Source organism: Sapajus apella, unplaced genomic scaffold (assembly GCF_009761245.1).
Source record: "Sapajus apella isolate SASKATOON/1434 unplaced genomic scaffold, GSC_monkey_1.0 scaffold33, whole genome shotgun sequence".
NCBI classification, from domain to species: Eukaryota; Metazoa; Chordata; class Mammalia; order Primates; family Cebidae; genus Sapajus; species Sapajus apella.
In genome coordinates this window covers 7,600,597-7,626,937 of record NW_022436973.1, presented here as the reverse complement: position 1 = coordinate 7,626,937, position 26,341 = coordinate 7,600,597, and the positions used below count along the sequence as shown (strand labels likewise).

Here is a 26,341-nt window from a genome sequence, read left to right as displayed (position 1 = left end):
AAAAAAAAAAAAAAAAAAAAAAATAGCTGGGCATGGTGGTACACATCCGTAGTCCCAGCTACTCAGGAGGATCACCTGAGCCCAGGAGGTCAAGGCTGTGGTGAGCTGAGATCTCGCCACTGCACTTCAGCCTGGGTGACAGCAAGACCCTGTCTCAAAAAACAGGAAAATGAAAAAAAAAAAAAGTGGGGGGCCAGGAGCAGTGGTTCACGCTTGCAATCTCAGTGCTTTGGGAGGCCAAGGCAAGCGGATCACTTAAGGTCAGGAGTTCAAGACCAGACTGGCCAACATGATGAAACCATGTCAATACTAAAAATACAAAAATTAGCTAGGAGTGGTGGTTGGCACCTGTAATCCCAGCAGCTAGGGAGGCTGAGACAGGAGAATCACCTGAACCTGGGATGCGGAGGTTGCAATGAGCAGAGATTGTGCCACTGCACGCCAGACTGGGTGACAGAGGGAGACTCCATTTCAAAAAAAAAAAAAATTCATATGTATGTACAATTTTTTACATACCTATATACATACATATCTGAAACAATACTAAACAAAATTAGTTTACAATTAACAGGATAAGGGTGGATGCAGTGGCTCACACCTGTAATCCCAGCACTTTGGGAGGCCAAGGTGGGCAGATCACCTGAGGTCATGAGTTCGAGACCAGCCTGGCCAACATGAGGAAAGCCCGGCTCTACTAAAAATACAAAAATTAGCTGGGCATGGTGACAGGCACCTGTAATCTCAGCTACTTGGGAGACTGAGGCAGGAGAATCACTTGAATCCTGGAGGCAGAGGTTGCAGTGAGACAAGATTACACCACTGCACTCCAGCCTGGGGGAGAGAGAGAGCAAGACTTCCTCCCAAAAAAAAAAAAAGAAAAAAAAAAAAGAAAAAAAAAAAAGAATTAACACGATCAACTTTGTAGAGCAGGATCAGGGATTAGGGGTCCTGGGGGAAGGAGAGGAAGATTTACACTTCATTTTATTTTATTAATTTTATTTTAATTTATTTATTTTTTGAGACAGTCTTGTTCTGTCACCCAGGCTGGAGTGCAGTGGCTCGATCTCAGCTCACTGCAACCTCTACCTCCCAAGTTCAAGCAATTCTCTTGTCTCAGCCTCCCAAGTAGCTGAGACTACAGGTGTGCACCACCATGCCGGGCTAATGTTTTTGTATTTTTCAGTAGACACAGGGTTTCGCCATGTTTCCCAGGGTGGCCTCCAACTCCTGAGCTCAGACAACCTGTCTGCCTCGGGTTCCCAAAGTGCTAGGATTACAGGCATGACCAACTGCACTTGGCCTACATTTCATCTTAAATATTTCCATTGGTTTGGAAAAAACACACCGTATGTGACAGAATCATTTTTCAAAAATTAAAGTTGAAAGAAAGTACATCTCCCCCCAGAGCTTATAAAAGACTATTATGTTTAATAGCAGAATATAAAGCCAGGTACAGTGGCTCAAGCCTGTAATCCCAGAACTGTGGGAGGCAAAGGCAGGAGGATCACTTGAGCCCAGGAATTCAAGACCAGCCTGGGCAACATAGTGACACCCCATCTCTAAAAAATTAAAATAAAAAAATTAGCCAGGTGTCGTAGCACACGTCTGTAGGCCTACAGCTACCTTGCAAGGCTAAGATGAGGGGAGCTCTTGAGGCCAGGAGTTCAAGGTTGCAGTGAGCTGTGAATGCACCACTGCACCTCAGCCTGGGTGACAGAGTGAGACCTTGTCTTTTGTGTGTGTGTGTGACGGAGTCTCACTCTGTCACCCAGGCTGGAGTGCAACTGTGTGATCTCGGCTTACCTCACTGCAACCTCCACCTCCCAGGTTCAAGCAATACTCCTGCCTCAGCCTCCCGAGTAGCTGGGATTACAGGCGCCTACCACCATGGCTGGCTAATTTTTGTATTTTTAGTAGAGACAGGTTTCGCCATGTAGGTTAGGCTGGTCTCAAACTCCTGACCTCAGGTGATGCACCCGCCTCGGCCTCCCAAAGTGCTTGGGATTACAGGTGTGAACCACTGGGCCCTCATGAGACTCTGCCTTATAAAAAATAGATAAATAAAACAAAGCAGAATATTAAGCCATATAGGCCAAAATTATAACTATGTAAAAACAGTCTGTTCACAAGGATAAGGAACACAAAAGAATAATGTTTATAATTGACTTATACTCTATTTTATCCCAAAAAATATTTACATCAGGAATGTAAAAATGGTTGGGGATGGTGAGGGTAGTTCAAAATGTTACAGTTGTTTATAAAAATTTAATTTAAATGGTATTTCACCACCCACCCATCTTATTTTATCTCAGTTACCCATGATGTAGATTTCTTTAATAACTTACAGATTATTTTACTAGATGCACTATGGTGATTAAAAGAAACACTATCACAGCTACTCTTAGTGATTCTGTAAGTATGGAATCTCTGGAGACTTCCAAAGCAAATATTTTCACGGTTTTGAAAATACTCTCCATTTCAGAAATCTGCACCTTTGGAGGGACCTTCACCCTGACTCTCTGGTCCCTGCAGTCCCAAGGAAGGATGCCTTCCTGCTAACATGATCAGGCAGAGTGCTGATGACTCTGGAGCTTATCCTAGGACTCCTACATTCAGGCCAAGGTCAAAGAAACCAACGCTAGCAGCACAGTTCAGAGTCAAAGATGAGAGTGAGTAGAGCCAGAGTTCAACCTACAGCAAGCCACAGTTTCTCCAAGCCTTGGCATTTACTCAAGTACTCCTGGCAACCAGGCCCAGTAAAATGTGATTATGTTCTATGAACCACCAACATGACTGTCAGGCCTCCATGTGCAAGCCTGGACCCAGAAAGTCTAAAGTTCTGCCTACGTCAGCTGATCACCCCTGATCGCCCTGTGGAGCTACGCCAAGCCCCCTAACCCCCAACCTTGTAAGTAAGATAACTACTCTTATCCCACCCGCCAATGTAACTGAACTTATAGTAATGTATACTCCTCGCCCCTACCCCTACCACTGTAACTGATCTTACTCTGTAACTTTCCACGGCCCACCCCAAACCTATAAAACCAAATCCTATCCCACTGCCCTTCGCTGATGCCCTTTTCAGCCTCAGCCCACCTGCACCCAGGTGAATAAACAGCCGTATTGCCCACACAAAGCCTGTTTGGGGGGTCTCTTCATTCAAAGCACTGTTTTTAACAGTAACTACTAAAAGTAGCATTTTGCTTCCATTAGCACCAAAGATTTTTTATGTATGAAGTATAAAATGACTGATACCCATAACAGGTGACCATGTGAATACCTGCAGAGGGCACCACAAAGACAAGCACTTCAAAATGGAGACATCTAAAGAAACAGGAGGAACTTGCTGCAAACAAATCTGATCTGAAAGAAAAAGGAAGGCTGAGAGGAGGACAGCCCTAAAATCACACACATAACTCATTGTTACAAGATAAAAGAAAAGAGAAAAGGTTCAATCACCATTATCCACTATCTGAAGTAACTGCCAGACAAAAAAATACCCACTGCTTAATGGCCTGAGGGCCACCTCCTCTGCTATCCAACCACCTCACTCAACTCAAGGCCAATAGGAGCAAATACTTAAGAAAGAGTAGACTGTAAAGAGTTAAGGGAAGCAACAAATCAGAAATAGTGTAAGCCTTCTCTTCACAACAGGGTGGTGATGGGTGGCTAGGAAATACATATACGAATCCAAATGACGGAGGGACACTATCCCCCAGGTCAGAAAAGCCCAGATATGCCCTCTGGTTCACTTCTCTTACCTTAATTGCTATGTTGTTAGATTCAGTAGCACCACTAGTAAAAATGATCTCTCGAGGATCCGCTCCAATCAGTGATGCTACTTGCTGCAAGCCAAGAAACAGAGATATATAACGTCAGTACCCCAGCAGAAATAGAGGGCAGACATAGGTCAGATAGCCCTGGAGCAAGAAGAGCTCCACTGCATTCTACCAAACTGCCCTGGAAGAAGCTACTAGAATCAGATTCTAGTTATATCCCAGATCCAGTCTCTTTTTGAGCCGGGTGGAGTTTTCCCAAAGTTGGAAAGAAGTCTTCAAAGCGAAAATGGTACTGAAGTCTCTTAACAGTCTAATGATTGAGGGCAAAAACAGATTCAAAATGAGACCCCTTAATTTGTGTAGCCAGCTGCTCCAACACTGTGTGACCTTGGACAAGTAAATTAACCTCTCAAGCAGATCTTTCATTTCCTGATTTAAAAGGGGACATATTCAGGCTGGGCATGGTGGCTCATGCCTATAATCCCAGCACTTTGGGAGGCTGAGGTGGGTGGCTCACCTGAGATTAGGAGTTCAAGAGCAGCCTGACCAACATGGAGAAACCCTATCTCTAATAAAAATACAAAATTAGCCAGGCATGGTGGCACATGCCTATAATCCCAGCTACTTGGGAGACTGATAGAGGAGGCTTGCTTGAACCCAGGAAGCACAGGTTGTGGTGAGCTGAGATGGTGCCATTGCATTCCAGTCTGGGCAACAAGAGCAAAATTCTGTCTCAAAAAATAATAAATAAACAAACAAACAAAAACATTAAGCAGGCATGGTGGTGTGTGCCTGTAATCCCAGCTACCTGGGAGGCTGAGGCATGAGGATCATTTGAACCCAGGAGGCTGAGGTTTCAGTGAGCCAAGATTGTGCTACTACACTCCAGCCTGGGCAACAAGATTGAAAACTCCATTTCAAACAAACAAACAAAAATGAACTACTGAGCTCTTACTACTTATAGTACTTCTCACAGCTGTTGTGTTAATAAACACTTTACCAGCATTGTTTTATTTAATTCACCCAATAACCCTACAGAGTAGAAACTATTGCAATCTCCATTTTAAATGTGAGGAAAATAAGGCTTAGAGAAATTAGATAACTTGCCCAAGTCATTTTGCCAGGAAATATGGGAACTAATGAAATGCCTGCAGTCAGTCCAACTCCAAGGCTGCTCTCTGAATCTCTTCCAGAAAGAATCCAAAACCATTTCTACCTCCACACAGACCTACCAAGAAAGAAATGCCTTCCACAGGCCACTGCCCCTTTCTGACCTCAGAACCTCCTAGGCTCCCGTGTACTAACCTGGCGAGCACGTTCCATGGCTGCCTCACTCTCCCAGCCATATGCATGTGTCCGGGAGTGTGGGTTCCCATAGTAGTTGACTAGGTAAGGGAGCATGGCATCAAGCACCCGGGGGTCCTGAGCACAACAGAACAGATCAGTTTCCTTGAGCCCATCGTCAATTCAGGTCCCACTCCACCCCTCAGACCTGCCCACCCTGCCTCAAGACACTCTCAACCCCTCAGGCACTGCCTAGAGGAGGCCTCAAACATTCTTTTGTTCCCACAAAAGCACTCACAAAATATCAACCTAATACACTCCCACTCAACCCATCCCAACTCGGATTGTTCTGCCATCCCCTCGGGTAGTCTACAAACACTGCCTTATTCTGACACCTGTTTCTGCTGGTGTTTCCATTCCTGCCAGGTAATGTGATCTATAAAGGTCTGGGACAGGACAGGGCCTAGGCAAACTTACCCCTTGTCACACATTGGTGAAAACTTGCATTAGTCTTTTAACTCATTTAATACTAGTCCAAGTTCACACAGTTACTAATGACAGTTCTGCTCATTCCAGAGCCCATGCTTTTAACGACTACTATAGAGCCTGTGCTGATGTTATTTGACCAAGGTCAATTGCTGGTGAGCAGTAAAGCCACTGCCAGTGGCCTCGAATTTAAGCCTTCCGACTCCTTGCTCGGTGTTTTTTCCAGCACACGTTCATGGCTCTCACTTCTCCAGCGATCCAGCCATTTCCTTGCGTGGTAACACCCATCATTTACTTCCTATAAGCAGCCCTGGGGAAGGCTCCATCCTTACCAAAGGAGTAGTAGCTTGTACATCCATATAGAGAGGTCGCAGCACTGGCCCCGCCTCTGGGACAGCAGCTGTATCTGCAGGAACAGCAGACTGAGGAGCAAGGTCTCTTACTGAAAAAAATGGAAAGGAGTGGCCAAGTAAGACCGAATGCAACTATGAAAGCATGGCATCCAAAGGGCAGAAGAAAAACTCTGGCTGGAGGTAAGTGTAAGGGATGCTGGGGTCGAATCTCAATGGAAAGAAAACAACACCAGAGACCTGAGACGCTCGCTGTAAAAGGAGGTAAAGAAGAGGGAGAGAGGCTTCCTGGAGGGGATGTTGGGGTGATATTCAAATGGTCTCGTAGGGAGTGAGGAGGGCTCTAAAGGGCAAAGCCATTTAGAAGGAACGGGGAGCCAGAGTAGGTGCAGTCCCTTCCGAAGGTAAGGTCTGCATGGAAGCCCGGAGCAGCATCTGTAACTTGGCCAGGAGCGGTCTGAAGGACGCGCCTCCACGGCTCTGGGGCCTTGTCACGCAGGGTGCGAGGGGTGGTGCGCCGGGGTCAACCGTTCGGGGACCCTCCTGAGAAAGTCTGAGGGATGTGTCGTTTGAAAGAAAGTTTGAGAGAAAGGGTCAGAGGGTTTGGCAGTAGAGTGGATAGGAAGGCTCCGGAATATTCAGTTGCGTCGCCGCGCAGGGCGGGGGACAGGTTCGCGCCTCCAGGCAAGCAGGACCCAAGCGTACCGCGCAGGCGCAGCCCCCGAGTGGGCGCCGCAGCCTTCGGCCCTGTAGCCGCCGTCACCGCCACTGCCGCCCGCCTCCAAGCGGCCCGGAGCAGCATGATCCCGCTGGCAGAGCCCACCACCCGACGCGGCTGCAGTCCTGGGTCCCAGGCTCCCGGAAGTGCTGCTGCGCGCTCCGGAAACGATTCATCGGGCCGCTAGCGCCCTCCCCGTCGTTTTCCGTGACAGACGTAGAGCTAAGCGACCGAGGCCGCGAGCGAGGTGAGGTATGCGCCGGGCGACGCGCGTCCGGAACGGAGGAGGGTGGTGGAGTCAGGCTACGCGCTGAATTTCCTTCCCAGACTTTCCCTGAGCACTTGAGCCCACTTCCCAGCCTCCCGCCTCTGTCCCCGCCCGACTCTCGGGCTGGCGCCTGGGCCCACACTTTCCTATCCCCCTCACCCCGCAGATGCCGGTGGCCGTGGGTCCCTACGGACAGTCCCAGCCAAGCTGCTTCGACCGCGTCAAGATGGGCTTTGTGATGGGTTGCGCCGTGGGCATGGCGGCCGGGGCGCTCTTCGGCACCTTTTCCTGTCTCAGGTGAGAGGCGCGGGCGGTGATCTCTGGGCAGGGCAACCAGACCTTCCGGCCCTTCCCCATTCGGCCTGGAGCCTGAACAGAGAGCCTCCTTCTTTCCACTTCCCTCGCTGTCCCCTTGCTAAGCCAGGCTCTTTACAAAACTACCTTAAATTTGGAAGGTCAGGTTGTGGAAGTGTCAATTTGAGCTTTAGAGTCAAAATGTTTTCTCGCCCTTCTCTTACTGATTCGGTGACTTTAGGCAAGTTGGAGACTGGGTTTCCTCTAATGTAGAATGAAGACAGTAGCACCCACCTTAATGAGGTCTAAAAATTCGATCAGCACACTTTGCACAGCATCTGGCACATATTAAGTGCTCAGTAACTGGTTACTACTGTTGCTGTCATTTTTATTTCCAATTGCGCATGGGAAAAACTTGTTGAGCGGTTTTACTATTCTGGATACAAGGACACAGAAATAAAGCAAATAAACTTTACACTCTGAAGGTCATTTTTACATTTAGAGGCTGTTATTGCCATATCTCCACATTGTAAATTGCCATTTACGAACATTTACTATATGTTAAACACTGTGCCAAATGCTGTAGCTTTCAAAACAATCCTGTAAATAATGTGGAGATGCCCATTTTACACTTGACATAACGTGTAAATTAAAGAGCTGACTTTTGAACCCCAACCTTACTCCACAATCATTAACACCAAAAAACTGTCTAAAAGACAAATGTCTTTATTGGGTCACATTTAACCTGCAGGCAAAACCAGTCCTAAAAGCTGGTTTCTCTATGTATTTTACACTGCATCTGCTGCCTCCCACAAACTGAAGGCAATTAATAATTCCTGAAGAATGCCCTGGAGACCCAGTTGGATCTTTTTCCTTTTCATTACCAACCCCAGGTAGTAAGAGATAATATTTAGTAAGTGGAAAATGAGATGTAGGGATTGCTAAACTAGTATAAGCAAAATTGGAAAGGGGTAGTTAATACTCCTTCCGGTATTTTTATCAAATAGCCCCATCTTGGTTTTCTCCTCAGGATCGGAATGCGAGGTCGGGAGCTGATGGGCGGCATTGGGAAAACCATGATGCAGAGTGGCGGCACTTTTGGCACATTCATGGCCATCGGGATGGGTATCCGATGCTAACCATGGTTGCCCACTACATCCATCCTTTCCCATCAGTCCCAGCCCATGTACTAATAAAAGAAAGTCTTTGAGTAGTCTCAGTGTCCCTCTGTTAAAGGCATTTTATTCTCTCAGCCTATTATCCAGCTTTGTAATGACTAGGGTTAGGGTCTCTTTCATAAGGTCTGGCACTCTTAATCCAAAATTGGAAAACCTGGGAGTGTCTAGTACTTTCCATAGATACTCGTCAACTAATTACTCAGTAAACTCCTCTGTGCTTGTTGATACAGTCACCATTTTAAAGGAGAAAAACTTTCAAAAAATGGACTTATAAGCCTAAATTTCCTCAAGGTCACACATTACATTATTTCCAAAGCATTATTCATCCTGAGTTTTTGTTTTTCCAAGACAGAGTCTTGCTCTGTCACCCAGGCTGGAGTGCAGTGGCACGACCTAGGCTCACTGCAACCTCCGTCTCCTGGGTTCAAGCAATTCTCCTTAAGTCTCCAGAGAAGCTGCGATTAGTCATGTGCCACCATGCCCGGCTAATTTTTGTATTCTTTGTAGAGACAAGGTTTCACCACGTTGGCCAGGTTGGTCTCCAACACTTGACCTTGTGATCCACCTGCCTCAGCTTCCCAAAGTGCTGGGGTTACAGGTATGAGGCATTGAGCCCAGCTCGATGGGCTATTAGAAATACCTATTAGCTTTATCAGATAAAGCAAAATATCCACTATGAAACAAATTAGAAACATTAACCACTTCTGTATCTTCTCAACTGGCTAAATTCCAAATGATTTTCTAACCAATCGTCAATCTAAACTATATAGCTTACCCTCTGCAAACTAGTTTGGTAAGAAGCTTCTGTAGTGAGGCAGTTGTCCATCTCACCTGCCTAGGCCACACAGACCTTGTTGGAGTTACTAACCTGCACTGCCCATTAAGTATTTCTTAAACAGAACTTTCACATTGTTATAAAGATAGAAGAAACTAGATGAACACTTTGGAACACTGACATGAAGGAGGAAATTAAGGACACTGTAAGATTAGCTGCAGATTTTCGAACCAGTGGGATGCAGACTCAGGAACTAACCGCATGCACATTAACAGTTTCACTGAGAATGAGCTGTTTTCCATGTGCAACACTATTCAAGACACATTTACAATGCATATTTAACAAAATGGCTTAACCTCAAACTGGTTTCCCAAATTGATTTAGCTCCATATATAGTCCTCCAACCACATTTCCTCTGAATATAAGTTATCTACACAGCAAATTTCATTCCGTGGTAGTGGCTAAATTTTAGCCACCCAATTTTTAATACTAGATGAGAAACTACTAAAGGCCATGTTTGCTGGCCCAGCTCCCTGGAAAGCAATGACATGACAAATTCGTTAGGAGGGCTTAGTAAAAGGGGAAAAAAATTATAACTTTGGGGGAAAAAAAAAGTACAGACAGAATATCGCTGCCCCAAAGAACATGCAGTCTGGTATCAAAAAATAAATTGAGGCTAGGCACGGTGGTTCATGCCTGTAATTCCAGCACTTTGGGAGGCTGAGGTGGGCGTATCACCTAAGGTCAGCTTGAGACCAGCCATGCTAACAGAGCATAACATCGTCTCTATTAAAAATTCAAAAATTAGCTGGGCACAGTGGTGTGCATCTGGGTCCTAGCTATTCATGAAGCTGAGCTGGGAGAATTGCTTGAATCTGGGAGGTGGAGCCAAGATCACACCATTGAAAGCCAACCTGAGCCAAAGAACAAGACTCCATCGCAAAAAGAAAAAGAAACTGAACTTTGAGAGTTTTCATTCAAATTAAATCACTAGAACAATAGGATAAATGTCAAACAAAATGATTGCTATGAAATTCTGATGCCCCCCAACCTCAACCTCTCCAAATAAAACTATCTGAATAAGCTTATAAAACGTGCTTCAATGCTAACAACCAAAAAGGTAAACAAATGAGGCAAGGAAATCAGTATTTGAAGGTAAATTTAGGAGCACCACTGCCTACTCAAGATTTGACCAAGATACAAAAAGTTGACGAATTGAGTATAAATGGTGTTGCTTGCTTCCCAACTAGTATGAAAGCTCAAAATCGCTTACTACATAAATATATGGAGCTAAATCATTTTGGGAAACCAGGTTGAAATTAAGCCATTTTGTTAAATATGTATTTTAAATGGTAAAGTTTTTCTTCGCAATTATACCCAGATAATGCAAGAGACTAAGAATGCCCAGGTTGGGCATGGCTATCTGTTTGCTTTTCCTTTTGGTAAACTCCTTAGTTTTGATAAATTATTCTAAAATACACAGGACTAGACTATAATGGCATAAAGGAAGTCATGGGGGCAACATGAGGACAAGTTTCCACAGACATGGCACATTTTTCCCCAAAGTGGCAAGTACTGAATCACAACTAAAAGAGGGTAATACTCTATTCTCAAATTTTGGTAACTTCAAAACATTTGAAAAATGAAGATTTCCTGTGGCCTTTTTAAGAGACTTTTATTTGAGTGGTTCTTACAAAGATTGTTGCAATATGAAAGTCATTTGTTTGATAGAAATATCAAGCTGTCTTGTCAAACACACTGAAGTAACCCAAAAATATATTTCAGAGCTCACAGAGCTTAAAAAGAGCAAAGATTATATGCAACCAGACAAAACCTATGTCTGCATTTCCTATTTTTCAGACTCCTTCGCTTACCAGACTCTCACTAAACATCTTCAGGAAATGCAGGGATCATTTTGTTTGGAATTTTAAGACACACCAGAACACATAGTATTTACAAAGAAACTTTTACAGATACATTAATTGAAAAGATACCATCAAGAAATATTATAATTTTGAAATCTCCCTTTCTTGCCAATTAATCAGAATGCAAGATGAGATGCTAACCAAGCAGCCCTTAAGCTGTCTTGTATTTCAATACACTAAATGTGTATTTCAGAAACCTGCACAACCATCAGCCAAATATCAACATTAGTGAAGTGTGAATGTAATTGCTGTGTAAAAAGTTAGGCTTCTGAAACATTAAAAACATTACATCCCTGGTCTGCCTTTTTACAGAAAGCACATTTGTTCTCCTAGAGCTATTCCTATAGTTCATTAATTTTCTACATGAACATTTTAAAAGGCAGAACAAAAGAACTGTTTTGTATACAGTGGGATTTGCTATTTAGGGAGAATGAGCACACTGCATTCCTGTTAACATTTTTATTTTTTCAAGGTAACAGGATTTGTATACAAATGACAGTAGATCCTTGCCTCTTTATTTTTATCTAAATAAAAGATAACTCAAGATGAATTCTCAAGAAAGAAAAAAAGCTATATACATAAGAGACTTTATCTTCCTTCATCGTCTACTTGGAACCAGTAGTTGTGTTGCTGTCATAGAATCAGGAAACAGGTTGTGGTAAGTTGGAAGAGGTACATATGCTGCCGTTATCATTTTACCTGTTGAAAGAAACAGACATGTTGGGTTTATCATCTTCGTTTTAGAGCCTTAATAACAACTGAAAAAAATTAATTGAAACTCACCAGCAAACCACCTGCCATGCAATGCATTGACAGCAGCAATAGCTGCAGCAATTGACGGGCACTTCACATACACATTGCCCTAAAACACAGAAAAGCAAAAAAGGTAAAATGTTGCTGTATGCAAAATGGACCAAGATGTTTATTCAAGTGGATTGTAGAAACTTATTACTCTATAACCACAAAATGGTTTATGATAATTGTTCCACTGGCTAGTAAGTATACACAGAATTTAAGTGAAAAATGACTTATATTACCGAACTTGCCTGTTCTATCTTTTCTCCATAATTTGTATGCAGCCTAAGAATAAATAAAGATGCTAAGATTTCACAGCAAGCTTGAACAGTACTAGAAACTTCTCCGATACCCTGATCAAATTGTTACTGATTTTCTTTATTTTGGAGAGTTTATTTAGCCAAAGCTACTTGCAGGCACATACACAAAAAAACTACCATAATGGAACACAGTGACCAAACATGTTCTACATATGTGTCAAGATTAAGGTGGAGAGGAACAACCTATCATTTATAAAAAATATAAAAATACCTGAGCTGAATTTTTGTCAACATAAATATGAATAACTCCTCCATGTTTATTACATTCTTCAATCACATCATCCTTAATCTCTGTATCCCATCCAACTTCTTCTTCTCTGTAAGAAAGCATTAAGTAGTCTTAAATACTACTGAAACACACTGTATATATTTACAAATGTTATAAAAAAATTGAATATTCTATGAATTTTTATAAAATACTTAGGTTCCTATCCGAGTCACAGCACCAAAACAAACAACAAAAAACTTAGGCCGGGCATGGTGGCTCACGCCTGTAATCCCAGTACTTTGGGAGGCCGAGGTGGGCAGGAATTCGAGACCAGTCTGGCCAACATGGAGAAACCCTGTCTCTACTGAAAATACACAAATCAGCCAGGCATGGAGGTAGGTGCCTGTAATCCCAGCTATTGGTGAGGCTGAAGCAGGAGAAGCACAAAAGCCCAGGAGGCGGAGGTTGCAGTAAGCTGATATTGAACCACTGTACTCCAGCCTAGCTAGGTGATGACAGAGCAAGAATCCCTATAAAAAAATATTTATGTTAAAAGGTATAGGCCACTGGGGAAAATCAAAGGAAAATAAGATAGAAAACATTGTGCTCAACCTAGTTTATGACTCCGAGCTTGAAACTGACATTTAAAAAATTGGCCACACGCAGCAGCTCATGCCTGTAATCCCAGCACTTTGGGAGGCTAAGGCAGGCACATCACTTGAGGTCAAGAGTTCAAGACCAGCCTGGTCAACATGTCAAAACCCAATCTCTATTAAAAAAATACAAAAATTAGGCATTATAGCACACACATGTAATCCCAGCACTCTCGGGGGCTGAAGCAAGCAGATCACTTAAAGCTCAGGAGTTTGAGACCAGCATGGCCAACATAGCAAAACACTGTCTCTACTAAAAACACAAAAATTAGTTGGGTGCGGTGGTGTGCACTTGGAATCCCATCTACTGAGAAGGCTGAGGCACAAGAATTGCTTGAACCTGGGAGATGGAGGTTGTAATGAGCTGAGATAGCACCGGTGGTGCCACTGCACTCCAGCCTGGAGTGAGACTGTCTCCAAAAAAAAACCGCCACAGTTAAATAGTGCTATCTTTCAAATGATACTTACAACAAAAGCCTGTCATCATTTCATCGATAAAGCTAAAATAAATTTGGTATTGAGAAAAGAAAAGAATCCAAGACATTTTGGATTAAACAGTCATATAATAGTCATTATGGACTTTCAAGACAAGTGTGGGCAATATAGTAAAACTCTGTCTTCATAAAAAAACAAAGAAATTAGCGCCTCTACTCCCAACTACTTAGGAGGCAGAGGTGGGAGGATCATCTGAGCCTGGGAGGTGGAGGCTGAGTGAGCCAAGATGGGTAACAGAGTGAGACCCTGTCTCAAAAAAAAAGAGAAAGAGGCCAGGTGCGGTGGCTCAAGCCTGTAATCCCAGCACTTTGGGAGGCCGAGGCGGGTGGATCACGAGGTCAAGAGATCGAGACCATCCTGGTCAACAAGGTGAAACCTCGTCTCTACTAAAAATACAAAAATTAGCTGGGCATGATGGTGCATGCCTGTAGTCCCAGCTACTCGGGAGTAGCTGAGGCCAGAGAATTGCTTGAACCCAGGAGGCGGAGGTTGCGGTGAGCTGAGATCGCGCCATTGCACTCCAGCCTGGGTAACAACAGCAAAACTCCGTCTCAAAAAAAAAAAAAAAAAAAAAAAAAAAGAGAGAGACAGAGAGAGGAGAGAGAGAGAGAGAGAGAAAGAAATATTCATATCAGGCAATAATCGAAGAAAGTTTTTTTGTTTTTTTTTGTTTGTTTTTTTGAGACAGTTTCACTCCTGTTGCTCAAGGCTGGTGGGGGTACAATGGCATGATTTTGGCTCACTGCAACCTTTGCCTCCTGGGTTGAAGCCATTCTGCCTCAGCCTCCCGAGTAGCTGGGGTTACAGGCATGCACTGCCACAACCAGCTAATTTTGTGTTTTTTAGTAGAGACAGGTTTCTCCACGTTGGTCCGGCTAGTCTTGATCTCCCGACCTCAGGTGATCTGCCTGCCTTGGCCTCCCCAAGTGTTGGGATTATAGGTGTGAGCCACCTCGCCCAGCCACAAAGAAACATTTTAATGATTTTTGAGTATTAAACTAACAAAGCTTAAAATTTCAAAAGCCAAAAAAATCTTGAGGGCAGGCTGGTTGAGAAGTAAATACATCAGAGAAAACTACTTAGAAATAAAGAGAAAACAGATAATCTGCCTAGCTTTTTTTTTTTTTTTTTAAATCTGCCTAGCTTTTAATACAATTCCAGTCTTATGCTCCACCTGCCTGGGCCTCCCAAAGTGTTGGGATTACCTCCATGAGCCACCACACGCAGCTAAAAAATTATTTTAAAAGCATCAGAACTATTGCACTTTCAATTATAAAATATATGAAAAAATATTTATATTTTTGGAGACAGGAGTTTGACTCTTATAGCCCAGGCTGAAATGCAACGGTGTGATCCCCGCAACCGCTGCCTCCCAGGTTCAAGTGGTTCTCCTGCCTTAGCAGGGATTACCGGCATGTGCCACCACGACTGGCTAATTTTGCATTTTTAATTGACACAGGCGAGGTTTCTCCATGTTGGTCAGGCTGGTCTCAACCTCCAAACCTCAGGTGATCCACCTGCCTTGGCCTCCAAAAGGGCTGGGATTGCAGCCATACACAGCTGGAAATACTTTTTCAAAACAACTCTATTGACACCTTTGCAGGAAATATCCAAGAACAAAGTCTGTTACTTACGTTTGAGGGTTAAACATGTTAGAGAGTTGAAAACACTGTGTTGCAAGTGGCTGAACAGAGGCAGCTGCAGCTAAAGCTGAAGCTAAAAGAAGAGAAAGAAAAATTAGTTTCATGGAAAATGCATGAAAGTATCCCTCATAACTACTTTAAAACAAAACCAAACACCCACCCCAAGCATGTAACTAGGATGTCACTCAAGTATTTTACCTAATTTAATACTACTACTAAATCAGTAGCTTCTAGGTGCCAGAAAATTGAGGCAACCTAATATAGACATTCAGAAATTTGAGAGTACTATTTTTAACAAGGAAATTAAAACTGTTATCAAAATTAATTCGACAAAATCTCAATATGCATCAATCCAAATAGACAAAGGATAAGATTTGTTTGGTATGATTATCAGTTTATACTCCAATAAGGGGATAATAATAAAATCCTTTGAAATGCCAAATAAATGTATACCCTTTTGTATTTCTTAGCTTTCTGCCCATGAATAGTTTTAAATCTACAAACATTTTAATGTTTACAAGAGGATTAAAAGACATTTAAAATTATCCAAGCATTTCAAGACAATGTCCTAGAAAACTAAATTCTATTAAGAATCCTATTAAGTAAATCCTATTAATAAATCAATGTTTTAAAAATGGTATTTTAGCACAATAAAACAACACTGAAAAGAGCCAAATGTATCTATAATATTCACTGCTGCCAACTTAAAAATTGCTGAACACTTTTATTCGAATTCAAAACATACTGGAGTTTGAAGTGTAAAGAGCATTTTCCAAGACAGCTGCTCCAATGCTTTCATGTGATTTACAAAAATATTACCAGTAGCTGTTACAGAACTCACCGTAATCATATTATCTGACCAAATTTCATTCCAAAACATAATAACAAACAAAGCTAAGGATAAAACAGTGCATTAGAAATTACGGTAATTAAAATAAACGATCACTTATAGTATCAGAAATATCACACTGAACAAAAGTTAGGGCTGTGCATGAAATATATAATAATTACTTTGTGGTAGCATTACAAGTGCTTTAGCTTCTTTGTAATATACAAGTATTTTTTCCTTCATAAATTTGTTTTTTAATAAAATTTTAACATGACATCAAATTCTACTAGAAAAAAGTTAAAGATTCAAGAGTATATTATAGCTATACAAAAATGAAGATCACTCTGTAGTTTATAGAAGATATGTGGAAGTATCTTTGGAAAAACTAGAAAGTCTAAACAGAACTAAGGAAGACTTCATTCTTCCAGTTTCTCATGTTTCATGTTATATACTATGAATACTAAGAATTATTAAGAAAATGTACTATACAAACATTCCCATTCAACCTAGATAAATGCAAAACACAGTAAATCTGGGAAAATCCTCCACCTGTACTTTTAAAAGTATCTTAACAAAAACAGCACTGAGGGGCCGGGCATGGTAGCTGACACCTGTAATCCCAGCACTTTGGGAGGCTGAGATGGGTGGATCACTTGAGGCCAGGAATTCAAGAACAGCCTGACCAACATGGTGAAACCCTGTTTGTACTAAACCTACAAAAATTAGCTGGGTGTAGTGGTATACGCCTGTAATCCCAGCTGTTCAGGAGACAAGCAGGAGAATTGTTTGAACTTGGGAGGTGGAGGTTGCAGTGAGCCGAGATCATGCCACTGCACTCCAGCCTGGGGTACAGAGCAAGACTCCATGTCAAAAAACAAACAAAAAAAAAACAAAAACAAAAAACAAACAAACAAACAAAAAAAAACCCAGTACTGACTAGAACAATCTTGCTTGCTAAAAAATTAATTCTTGACTATGACAGAACATGACATGTTTCTCATACCGAATCATTTCCTTAAACATTAAGCATACTCCTATAAAAGATGATATAGAACTTACATTATCAGCAAAATGCTCATGTCAAGCAACAGAGATTAAGTGATAACAAAAAACAAGAAATCATAGCCTACTTAATGGATACTTTCTCTGAAATGTGCACGTATATTAAGTCTGGATAAACCTCTTATTGCTTGGTACTGGCTTATAGAAATGAATGAGTATCCTTTCTTAACCAACGAGGGTGAGTTTTATAGTTCGATTCCTAACTTTATACTAAGACAACTTCCAGATTCTATGTTCTAAAATATAAAATACTTGCCTACTTGATAACAACAGAATATATCATTTCCTGACTTCTGTATGAAACTTATCAACAATTACAACACAGGCATAAAACGAATACATTGAAAATTTTAAGCAAACTAAAGCAAAAAAAATTGGTATTTTGATTTTCTTGAAGTCCATTAACGATTTGGGTTAGGTCTTATGAAATACAGATTACTATGTATATACCACTATGAGCCACTGTGTCAAAATTCAGGTCCAGATTACTGGTATAAATATGACAATAAATACAGAAAACTCTCTTACTACATTTAATTCTATTTCAAAGACAAAAATAAAAAATATAAACACTTCAACTCACCTTCAGTCTGCTGGGAAAGTCTTGTTTGCAAATCTATAACAAAAGAGAATTCTACAGCTCAGTGCAGGAACAATGAAGAGCCTCAACTAACAGGGTAAATGTCAGGAAAGCATTAATAAAAGAGGACTATAGCAGCAGGGTTTATTCAAATGTACTTAGTAAAACCTGGCAGCAAAACCTCCTTCCCCATTCCTCATTGACAAGGCTTTGGGGCCTTTTTTTTCCCCTCTTATCCTGGGAAGCTTACTTTTCCCTCTCTCTTCCTATACTACTCTTCCACATCTCAAGTGAATTCCACTACACTAGTATTCAGCTGGGAATAATGGGAAATGGGGAAAGGGAAGCACACCAGTCAGAAAATGAGTGAAAAACCCTGATCTTGAGAATTCAATTCCAAGTACTTGGGAAATACAAGTATTTATTTTTTTAATGGCCGTAAGTACTTAACACCATAAAAGGATATTATAAAATAGTAAATAGTGCACATCAAAAAGCTGTAAACACATTCAGTGATTTCCCAATTTAGGAAGAACATCACCATTGGGAAATACACCATTCCAACAGTATGGATATATTATTAAAGGGCCTTAAAAAGATTTAACTTGTTTTAACTTGTCAAATCTAGCCCACAATGATGCAACTTGATTAATTACTCCCTGGCCTAGTGTAAAAATTTAGTAAAGCAGGGATAAATCTCTGGAATTTTCTTAGCATCTATGAAGATTAGGAAAATGAACGTATCTAAGCAGTATTAAAAATAAGTGAGAGCTTTGACCAATATATTTTCTCATAGATTTCAACAGTTGGGTGGCATCTTAAAAGAAAGCTACTACAGGGTGAAACAATAGCAAGTCTGAATAGTAAAGAAAACTGCCACAGTGCTATGATGCTCTCTTGAAGTTCCTTTTTTTTTTTTTTGTTCTACTTGTACAAATATACAACATCAAAATTTTGATTCAGTAACCTACTTTTCATTGAAATTTAATTCAATTCCAACACTTTATTACCACATTTATGGGTTTCTTGCTGGGGACAGAAAATGATCATAAAACATGGGCAAAAATGTACAGGGATCTGCATCCAAGTTATATTGGGATATAATACCTGGGTCCTACTTGCTGAAAATTGGCATCTCAGGGAGCTGAAGAAATGTAACTAGTGTACACTGAAGGAACTTGAAGATATGACCATGAGAACAGTGTCAATAAACTTTAAATAACAGAATTTGTCTTTTTTTTTCTTAAAATGGGAAAAAATGTAGATATGAGAAATCCATGCTATTTTGTCTATCAACCCAATCATAATTTCAAAAATGATCTGTTGTGTCATTTGTGACAAAGTAAATAAAGCATGGGTTTCATAAAGATAAGGACTCTAACCTATCTTAGAAAGGGCCTATTGAATTGGCAGACTAAAATAATGTGGATATGATGATGATCCACCCTTGGTTTTACCCAGTATCTTTCAAAGACCTAAGGGACAAGGGCCTCAAACACAGTGAACACTCAAAATTTTATTTCAACTAGGTATATGTAATGTTTTAATGACTACCATCTGGAGAAAAACATCCACAGATATCTTTACAGATATTCACCTAAAACGTGGGTGTTATTAATGCAGAAGAAATTTATAGCAAGTATAACAAAACAAGAAAGATCTTTAAAATCATCTCGACCACCAGCAGTAAAAAAAGGGAATGTAACAAGATACATAGATAAATAAAGCATAGGGACGACTGTCTGGAATTCAAATAGTGTGTTAGGATTTTAGCTGACTACATTCAATCTTAATATAAACTACACGATGAGACAGAACCCAGAGAAGTACAGTCATACGTAATAAAAGAAATAATGGCTAATGGTAGAGCTGATATTTAACAGTAGATAATCTTCAGTTAACTGAAGATAATGTTTTTAAGACCAAATCAACTTATCTGATACAGCATCCAGGGTGTAACAGTAATTGTCTATAATTGACCCCTTTATCACTGTATCAATTCCTGGAGGCAGGAACAAATCTTTCACCACCCTTTAATGGAATACCTAGAATATGAATTAAAAATTTCTAAATTATCAAAGAACAATTATGAAGAATGGGAAGAAATATGGGTAAACAGTTTTCTGGTAAAATAATTTTTAAACTGTAATAATAGGGTACAATTCTCCAAGTAATGAGTGTAGTATTAATTAGAGCAAGTGACAATAGACATTTATTCACTGTAAAGGATGAAATAACACTATAAACTCAAAATAAATTAAATATTAATCCAATGGAATAACTTAAAGATACCTGAGAAGTCATAAATGACTATTAAATACACAAATGCCTTACTGGTTGTGATTCTAAGTATAAACTGACTTCATTGTCAGAAATCTAGTTAAGTATCTGCTTATCAAATTTCAAGATAAGTCATACAATTTGATAGAGAGGAAATGAAACCAAAGGCTGGTTTACTCACACACTTAAGAACATCCACTAAGGCGGCAAACAGTAAAAAAATGTAAAAACAGAAATGATCTCCTTTAATTGAATACTGAGCTTTCAATCTAGAAGAAAATCATGAAGCAACCACAGGACCTTTTCATACATTCAGATGTAGTACTTCCATGATCTAAAATACATCTTCTCAGTTACATTCTCACTTAAGGTCAAAGGACCGGCCAGGTGAGGCGGCTCATGCCTGTAACCCAGGACTTTGAGAGGTCAAAGTGAGCAGGTCTCTACTAAAATCACAAAAATTAGCTAGGTATGGTGGCCAAAGTATGTGATTCCAGCTATGTGGGAGGCTGGGGCACCAAAATTCCCTGAACCCAGGAAGCAGGGTTTTTTGAGAGACAAGAGCAAGACTCCAACACCGAACACCAAAATAAAAAAAGGTTCCTCTTAACAATGTTCTAAAAGCATGCCTTTGACATTTCAAAATTAAATCCTATCTCCTAGATTTGGGTCAATGTCAAGGCTTTTAGTTGTTACAGGTAATTAAGGCATAAGGGCAGGACACAGTGGTTCACACCTGTAATCCCAGCATGTTGGGAGGCCAAGGCGGGCAGATCACTTGAGGTCAGGTGTTTAAGACCAGCCTGGCCAACACAGTGAAACCCCACCTCTACTAAAAATATCCCAGCTACTCAGGAGGCTGAGGCATGAGAATTGCTTGAACCCAGGAGGCAGAGGTTACAGTGAGCCGAGATAGGGCCAATGGACTCCAACTTAGTCAACAGAGCAAGCCTCCATCTCCAAAAAAATTTTAAAAAATTAACATATGAAAAGGGAAGAATGGGTGTTTTATGAACTGAATCCCTTTTTACACAATTGTAAAAATTTCAATTCATCCTTCTTTTCCAGTTGTCCCAAAAAATTCCATCTCCCAATTCATGATCTTAAATTTTTATATACTTTAAGAAAAATAACTGTCTCTACACTCTTACTAGTATAATAGTTTTAAGTAAAGTTTTCTTAAGTGCTTCTGGTATTTTCTGAATTCAAATATTATAAAAAATAAATTTAGTACCTCACAATATAGACCTTACAGTGTTTAATAAAAGTGATATATTTTAAAAGATACAAAGTTACATGAATGAATTTCAACTAAAAACGGGTGTAGGGTTACAATTGTCCTGACAGCTCATTTTGATGCATGGTTAATTCTACCCTCCATCTGCACTGCCTTACATATAAGACTAGGAACTTCTAGCCTAGAAGTACTTGATGAATTGAATTCTCAGTAAGTCCTTTTTAATGTAAAAATTTGGAAAATTTTCGAATTAGATGAAAAAACAATGATTTCAAATTAGAAAAGATTCAATTCCTACCTGCCACAGCACCAAATGCCAAAGAGCCACTCATTTGCAGAGCCTGCTGTGCTGCTGGTGGAATCTGCAAACCTGTACCTGTAAAAGAACAGGTGTGAATGTTCTTACTATGTTGAGGGCACAGAAACAAAGTTTTCTGGGTGGTTAATATCATGATCACTTCACTAAAATAAATCGCAAGGAGGGCCAATGTTAAGGGACCAAACACATCCGGCAGAAATCCCATTTCTTAAAAACAATCAACCAAATAACCAAAAAAAAAAAAAAATAAATAAATAAAAAATAAATAAAAACCTGCAGGAATTAATTAGCCAGGCAGGGGGGTAGTGTTAGTCCCAGCTATTTGGAGGTTAGGGTGGGAAGATGGATTCAGCCAAAGAGGCAGTTTGCAGTCAGCCAACATCGCCCAACTGCACTCCAAATTGGGCAAGACGCTGTATGAAAAAATAAGAAATTGAGGCAGAGGAATCGCTTGGGCCGGGGGCGTTGACTCATGCCTATAATCCCAGCACTTTGGGAGGACAAGGCAGGTGGATCACAAGGTCAGGAGTACAAGACACACCTCATCAACATGGTAAAACCCCATCTCTACTAAAAATACAAAAATTAGCCAGGCGTGCTGGCACACGCCTGTAATCCCAGCTACTTGGGAGGCTTAGGCAGGAAAATCGCTTGAACCCAGGAGGCAGAGGTTGCAATGGGCCAAGATCATGCCACTGCATTCCAGCATGGGCAACAGAACCAGACAGTCTCAGAGAAAAAAAAAAAAATTAAGAAAACTTGTAATATTTTTATTCTTTTTTTTTTGGGGACGGAGTTTCGCTCTTGTTACCCAGGCTGGAGTGCAATGGCACGATCTCGGCTCACCGCAACCTCCGCCTCCTGGGTTCAGGCAATTCTCCTGCCTCAGCCTCCTGAGTAGCTGGGATTACAGGCACGCGCCACCATGCCCAGCTCATTCTTTGTATTTTTAGTAGAGACGGGGTTTCACCATGTTGACCAGGATGGTCTCGATCTCTTGACCTCGTGATCCACCCGCCTCGGCCTCCCAAAGTGCTGGGATTACAGGCTTGAGCCACCACGCCCGGCCAATATTTTTATTCTTAAGTTTGAGATACAAGCATATTATAGAAAGGAAAATAAATCTTGCAAACTATTGTCACGCTCAAAAGACATAATGTAGATTTCCATTTATTAATAGAAGGCACATCATCTATAAAACAACATAAAGTGTGGCCAAGGATAATGCCAACTACAAAATAAAATATTTTTCCAATGCCTGTAAAGGAGGCTGAGGCGGGATGATCACAAGGTCAAGAGATGGTCCATCCTGGCCAACGTGGTAAAACCCCGTCTCTACTAATAAATACAAAATTAGCTGGGTGTGGTGGCGCATGCCTATAGTCCCAGCTACTTGGGAGGCTGAGGCAGGAGAATTGCTTGAACCTGGGAGGTGGAGGTTGCAGTGAGCCAAGATGGCGCCACTGTACTCCAGCCTGGTGCCTGGCAACACAGCCAGACTCCGTCTCAAAAAAATAAAAAAAATGTTTCCATTTCTTAGTTTGCATGGCTACCTTTCTACCCCACAATGCCCACAGTAAATCATTCATAATAGCAAGAAACACTTACCCTCTGCAAGTCTTGCCATTAACTGAAGACGACCAGTTGTTCCCAAATCAATTCCAGTCCTTTCCAGTTCATCACTGTCCAAAAATGAACTAGCACTCGAGGCATCAGTACGTTCAGTCACATGACCAACTTTCATTGGCCTTCCTGCTAGTTCAAATCCATTAAGTTGTTCCAAAGCCTTTTTGGCACATTCTGAATCAGAAAACTGTATGATGGGGGAGGTCGGAACAAGAACAATATTTTAGTTCTTAAAATAAAAACTCTAATTAAAAATATATTTACATTGTTAGTATATTCAATAATTACTACTGAATGCTGAGGTAGACATTTCAAATTATAAGTAGCAAACACAACATACATGATGACGACACTAACTCATGCAAATGAAGCTGCTTGATGTGGTAATTTAAATAAAAAATATTACGAGAAACGACAGCTTTCTATTTGAGAACATGGGATCTTGGTTAGAAAATGTGCAACCAGGTCGGGCGCAGTGGCTCACGCCTGTAATCCCACAATTTTGGAGCCCGAGGCGGGCGGATCACGAGGCCAATAGATCAAGACCATCCTGGCCAACATAGCGAAACCCCGTCTCTGCTGATACAAAAAATTAGCTGGGCATGGCGGCACGCACCTGTTGTCCCAGCTACTTGGGAGGCTGAGGCAGAATTGCTCGAGCTCAGGAGGTGGAGGTTGCAGTGAGCCAAGATCGTGCCACTGCACTCCAGCCTGGCAACAAAGCTAGATTCTGTCTCAAAAAAAAAAAAAAAAAAAAAAAAAAAAAGTGCAACTAGCCATGTGCAGTAGCTGAGACCTGTTATTACAGCACTTTGGGAGGCCGAGGCAGGCAGATCACCTGAGGTCAGGTCGAATTTAGTATTTTTTTTTTTTGACATGGAGTCTTGCTCTAGCATCCAGGATAGAGTGTTAGCTAACTTAAACAGACTGATTATCAACATAAACAGGCTTAAATTTTATTGAAATGCAGATATGTCACCAATTTTAATTTACTAATAGAGATATATAATGTACTTTAAAAAATACCATGTTTCCAAGACCATAAAAGGTTATATAGAATTCACATATCTGAAAAAACTGCCATCATGTATTTGGGTTTCATAATGAGATAACATTAATACTTAAAAACACTTTGCTTTTAAAAGTAAAAGGCACATCTACTTACAATTACTTCAGCTGTCACCTCATAATCCTACTAAGACAGGGCATCCATAGCTGGCCAGAAACACTTTTTAAATTTTTTTTTGAAATAGAGTCTTGCTCTGTTAACCAGGCTGGAATGTAGTGGTGTGATCTCGGCTCACTGCAACCTCCACCCCCACCCCGTGTTGAAACGATTCTTCTGCCTCAGCCTCCCGAGTAGCTGGAATTATGGGCATGTGACACCATGACTGGCTAATTTTTTGTATTTTTAATAGACACAGGGTTTCACCACATTGCCCAGGCTGGACCTGAACTCCTGACCTCAGGTGATTGCCTGCCTTGGCCTCCCAAAGTGCTGAGATTACAGGTATGAACCACCGCGCCCAACCCAAAAACACTTTTAATAAGATAATTCTGGTCTTGGTTGTGAGGTTTGTACACTAAAAAGGATCTTAAGTAAAAAAGAACCCTAATAGACCTTCATATAACTGGTAACAATGTGTCATAATGTTATCAGAGACAGAAGTAGAAAACATTCAATTATGGCTGAGGCGGGCGGATCACGAAGTTAGTAGTTTGAGACCAGCCAGGTCAACACAGTGAAATCCCAACTCTTCTAAAAATACAAAAAATTAGCCAGATGTGTTGGTAGACACCTGTAATGCCAGCTACTCGGGAGGCTGAGGCAGGAGAATAGCTTGAACCCGGGAGTCAGGGGTTGCTCTGAGCCGATATGGTGCCATTGTACTACAGCCTGGCAACAAAGCTAGACTCTGTCTCAAAACAAACAAACAAAAAATGCAATTATATGACGAACTGGCTAATCAAACTGACCATATATACATACTGTATACAGTATAAAGGATAACAAGAGCCGGACGTGGTGGCTCATGCCTGTAATCCCAGCACTTTGGGAGGGGCCAAGGCGGTCAGATCACAAGGTCAAGAGATCGAGACCATCCTGGCCAACATGGTGAAACCCCATCTCTACTAAAAATACGAAAAAATTAGCTGGGCGTGGTGGCGCGTGCCTGTAGTCCCAGCTACTCAGGAGGCTGAGGCAGGAGAACTGCTTGAACCCTGGAGGTGGAGGTTGCGGTGGGCCAAGATCACGCCACTGCACTCCAGCCTGGAGCCTGGCGACTGAGCGAGACTCTGCCTCAAATTAAAAAAAATAATTAAAAAAAAAAGGGGGGGGGGAAGGGTAACAGAAACATAGTAATATAGTTTGGATGCTTGTCCCCTCTAAATTTCATGTTGAAATGTGATCCCCACTGTCGAAGGTGTGACTTAGCAAGGTGGAAGACGGGGCAGATCCCTCATGAATGGCTTGGTGCACTCCCCCTGCTAATGGGTGAGAGTCACTGCTCTGTTACTTCACAACACATCTTCTGTCTTCCTCCCTCTCTCTCCAAGTGACACCTGCTCCTCCATCCAACAACCACAGTAAAGCCTTTGTGAAGCACGAGTAAAAGCTTCCTAAGGCGGCAACAGAATCTGAGCAGCTCTTAGTGTCATGCTTGTACAACCTGCAGAACCTGATAATCTGTTTTCTTAAATACTTTATATTTATTTTTCGAGGCAGTCTTACTCTGTTGCCCAGGCTGGAGCACACTGGCATGATCTCAGCTCACTGCAACCTCCACCTCCTAGGTTCAAGCAATTCTCCTGTCTCAGCCTCCCGAGTAGCTGGAATTACAGGCACGCGCCACCACGCCTGGCTAGTTATTAGTGGAGACAGGGTTTCACCATGTTGGCCAGGCTGGTCCCGACTCTACTCCAGCATGGGAAACAGAACGAGACTCTAGCTCATGAAAAAACAAGCAAGTTAATTAATTAAAAATTAAAAACCAGGCCGGGCAGGGTGGCTCACGCCTATAATCCCAGCACTTTGGGAGGCCGAGGTGGGTGGATCGCGAGGTCAAGAGATCGAGACCATCTGGTCAACGTGGTAAAACCCCGTCTCTACTAAAAATACAAAAATTAGCTGGGCATGGTGGTGCATGCCTGTAGTCCCAGCTACTCGGGAGGCTGAGGCAGGAGAATTGCCTGAACCCAGGCTGGAGTGCAATGGCGCGATCTCGGCTCACCGCA

At 41.5% G+C, this 26,341-nt stretch overlaps 3 protein-coding genes across 12 annotated transcripts in view; 1 reads left to right on the top strand and 2 right to left on the bottom strand.

Moving 5' to 3' along the window:
• The window catches only part of LOC116562754 (RNA-binding protein 12), a 74,320-nt gene extending 67,548 nt beyond the window's left edge, over window positions 1–6,772 (bottom strand). Inside the window, exons 1-4 of the mRNA XM_032295115.1 lie at window positions 6,605–6,772; window positions 5,882–5,991; window positions 5,085–5,201; window positions 3,762–3,845 (exon numbers count right to left, since the gene is read on the bottom strand). Coding sequence (XP_032151006.1) covers window positions 3,762–3,845; window positions 5,085–5,201; window positions 5,882–5,991; window positions 6,605–6,701 — 408 coding nt within the window. The 5' untranslated portion in view covers window positions 6,702–6,772. The remainder of the gene's footprint in view (window positions 1–3,761; window positions 3,846–5,084; window positions 5,202–5,881; window positions 5,992–6,604) is intronic.
• ROMO1 (reactive oxygen species modulator 1) lies at window positions 6,723–8,395 on the top strand. Of its 2 annotated transcripts, none has more exons than XM_032295128.1 (3): window positions 6,723–6,864; window positions 7,052–7,182; window positions 8,210–8,394. In XM_032295128.1, the coding sequence occupies exons 2-3, from the start codon at window positions 7,052–7,054 to the stop codon at window positions 8,316–8,318; spliced, it is 240 nt and encodes a 79-aa protein (XP_032151019.1). In that variant the 5' UTR covers window positions 6,723–6,864; the 3' UTR covers window positions 8,319–8,394. The 2 variants fall into 2 exon arrangements, with proteins under 2 accessions (XP_032151019.1, XP_032151018.1); XM_032295127.1 differs by having other exon boundaries at window positions 6,752–6,869; window positions 8,210–8,395.
• A 2,393-nt stretch (window positions 8,396–10,788) lies between these two features.
• The window catches only part of RBM39 (RNA binding motif protein 39), a 43,481-nt gene continuing 27,928 nt past the window's right edge, over window positions 10,789–26,341 (bottom strand). For 5 of the 9 annotated variants that reach the window (XM_032295120.1, XM_032295123.1, XM_032295121.1 and 2 more), the window contains 7 exons: window positions 23,087–23,291; window positions 21,458–21,535; window positions 17,646–17,696; window positions 15,163–15,244; window positions 12,384–12,489; window positions 11,841–11,919; window positions 11,502–11,756 (listed from right to left, as the gene is read on the bottom strand). In XM_032295120.1, the coding sequence (XP_032151011.1) occupies window positions 11,656–11,756; window positions 11,841–11,919; window positions 12,384–12,489; window positions 15,163–15,244; window positions 17,646–17,696; window positions 21,458–21,535; window positions 23,087–23,291 (702 nt within the window). In that variant the 3' untranslated portion in view covers window positions 11,502–11,655. Of the gene's footprint in view, window positions 11,757–11,840; window positions 11,920–12,383; window positions 12,490–15,162; window positions 15,245–17,645; window positions 17,697–21,457; window positions 21,536–23,086; window positions 23,292–26,341 lie in introns of all 9 variants that reach the window. The other 4 variants (XM_032295119.1, XM_032295116.1, XM_032295117.1 and 1 more) reach the window with 4 other exon arrangements.

What these genes read in the sequence shown, in the direction of transcription:
- ROMO1 (XM_032295127.1), top strand. Translation starts at nt 7,052, where the DNA reads ATGCCGGTGGCCGTGGGTCCCTACGGACAGTCCCAGCCAAGCTGCTTC. An exon ending in GGCACCTTTTCCTGTCTCAG is followed by an intron (nt 7,183 to 8,209) that starts GTGAGAGGCGCG and finishes TTTTCTCCTCAG; the next exon opens with GATCGGAATGCGAGGTCGGG.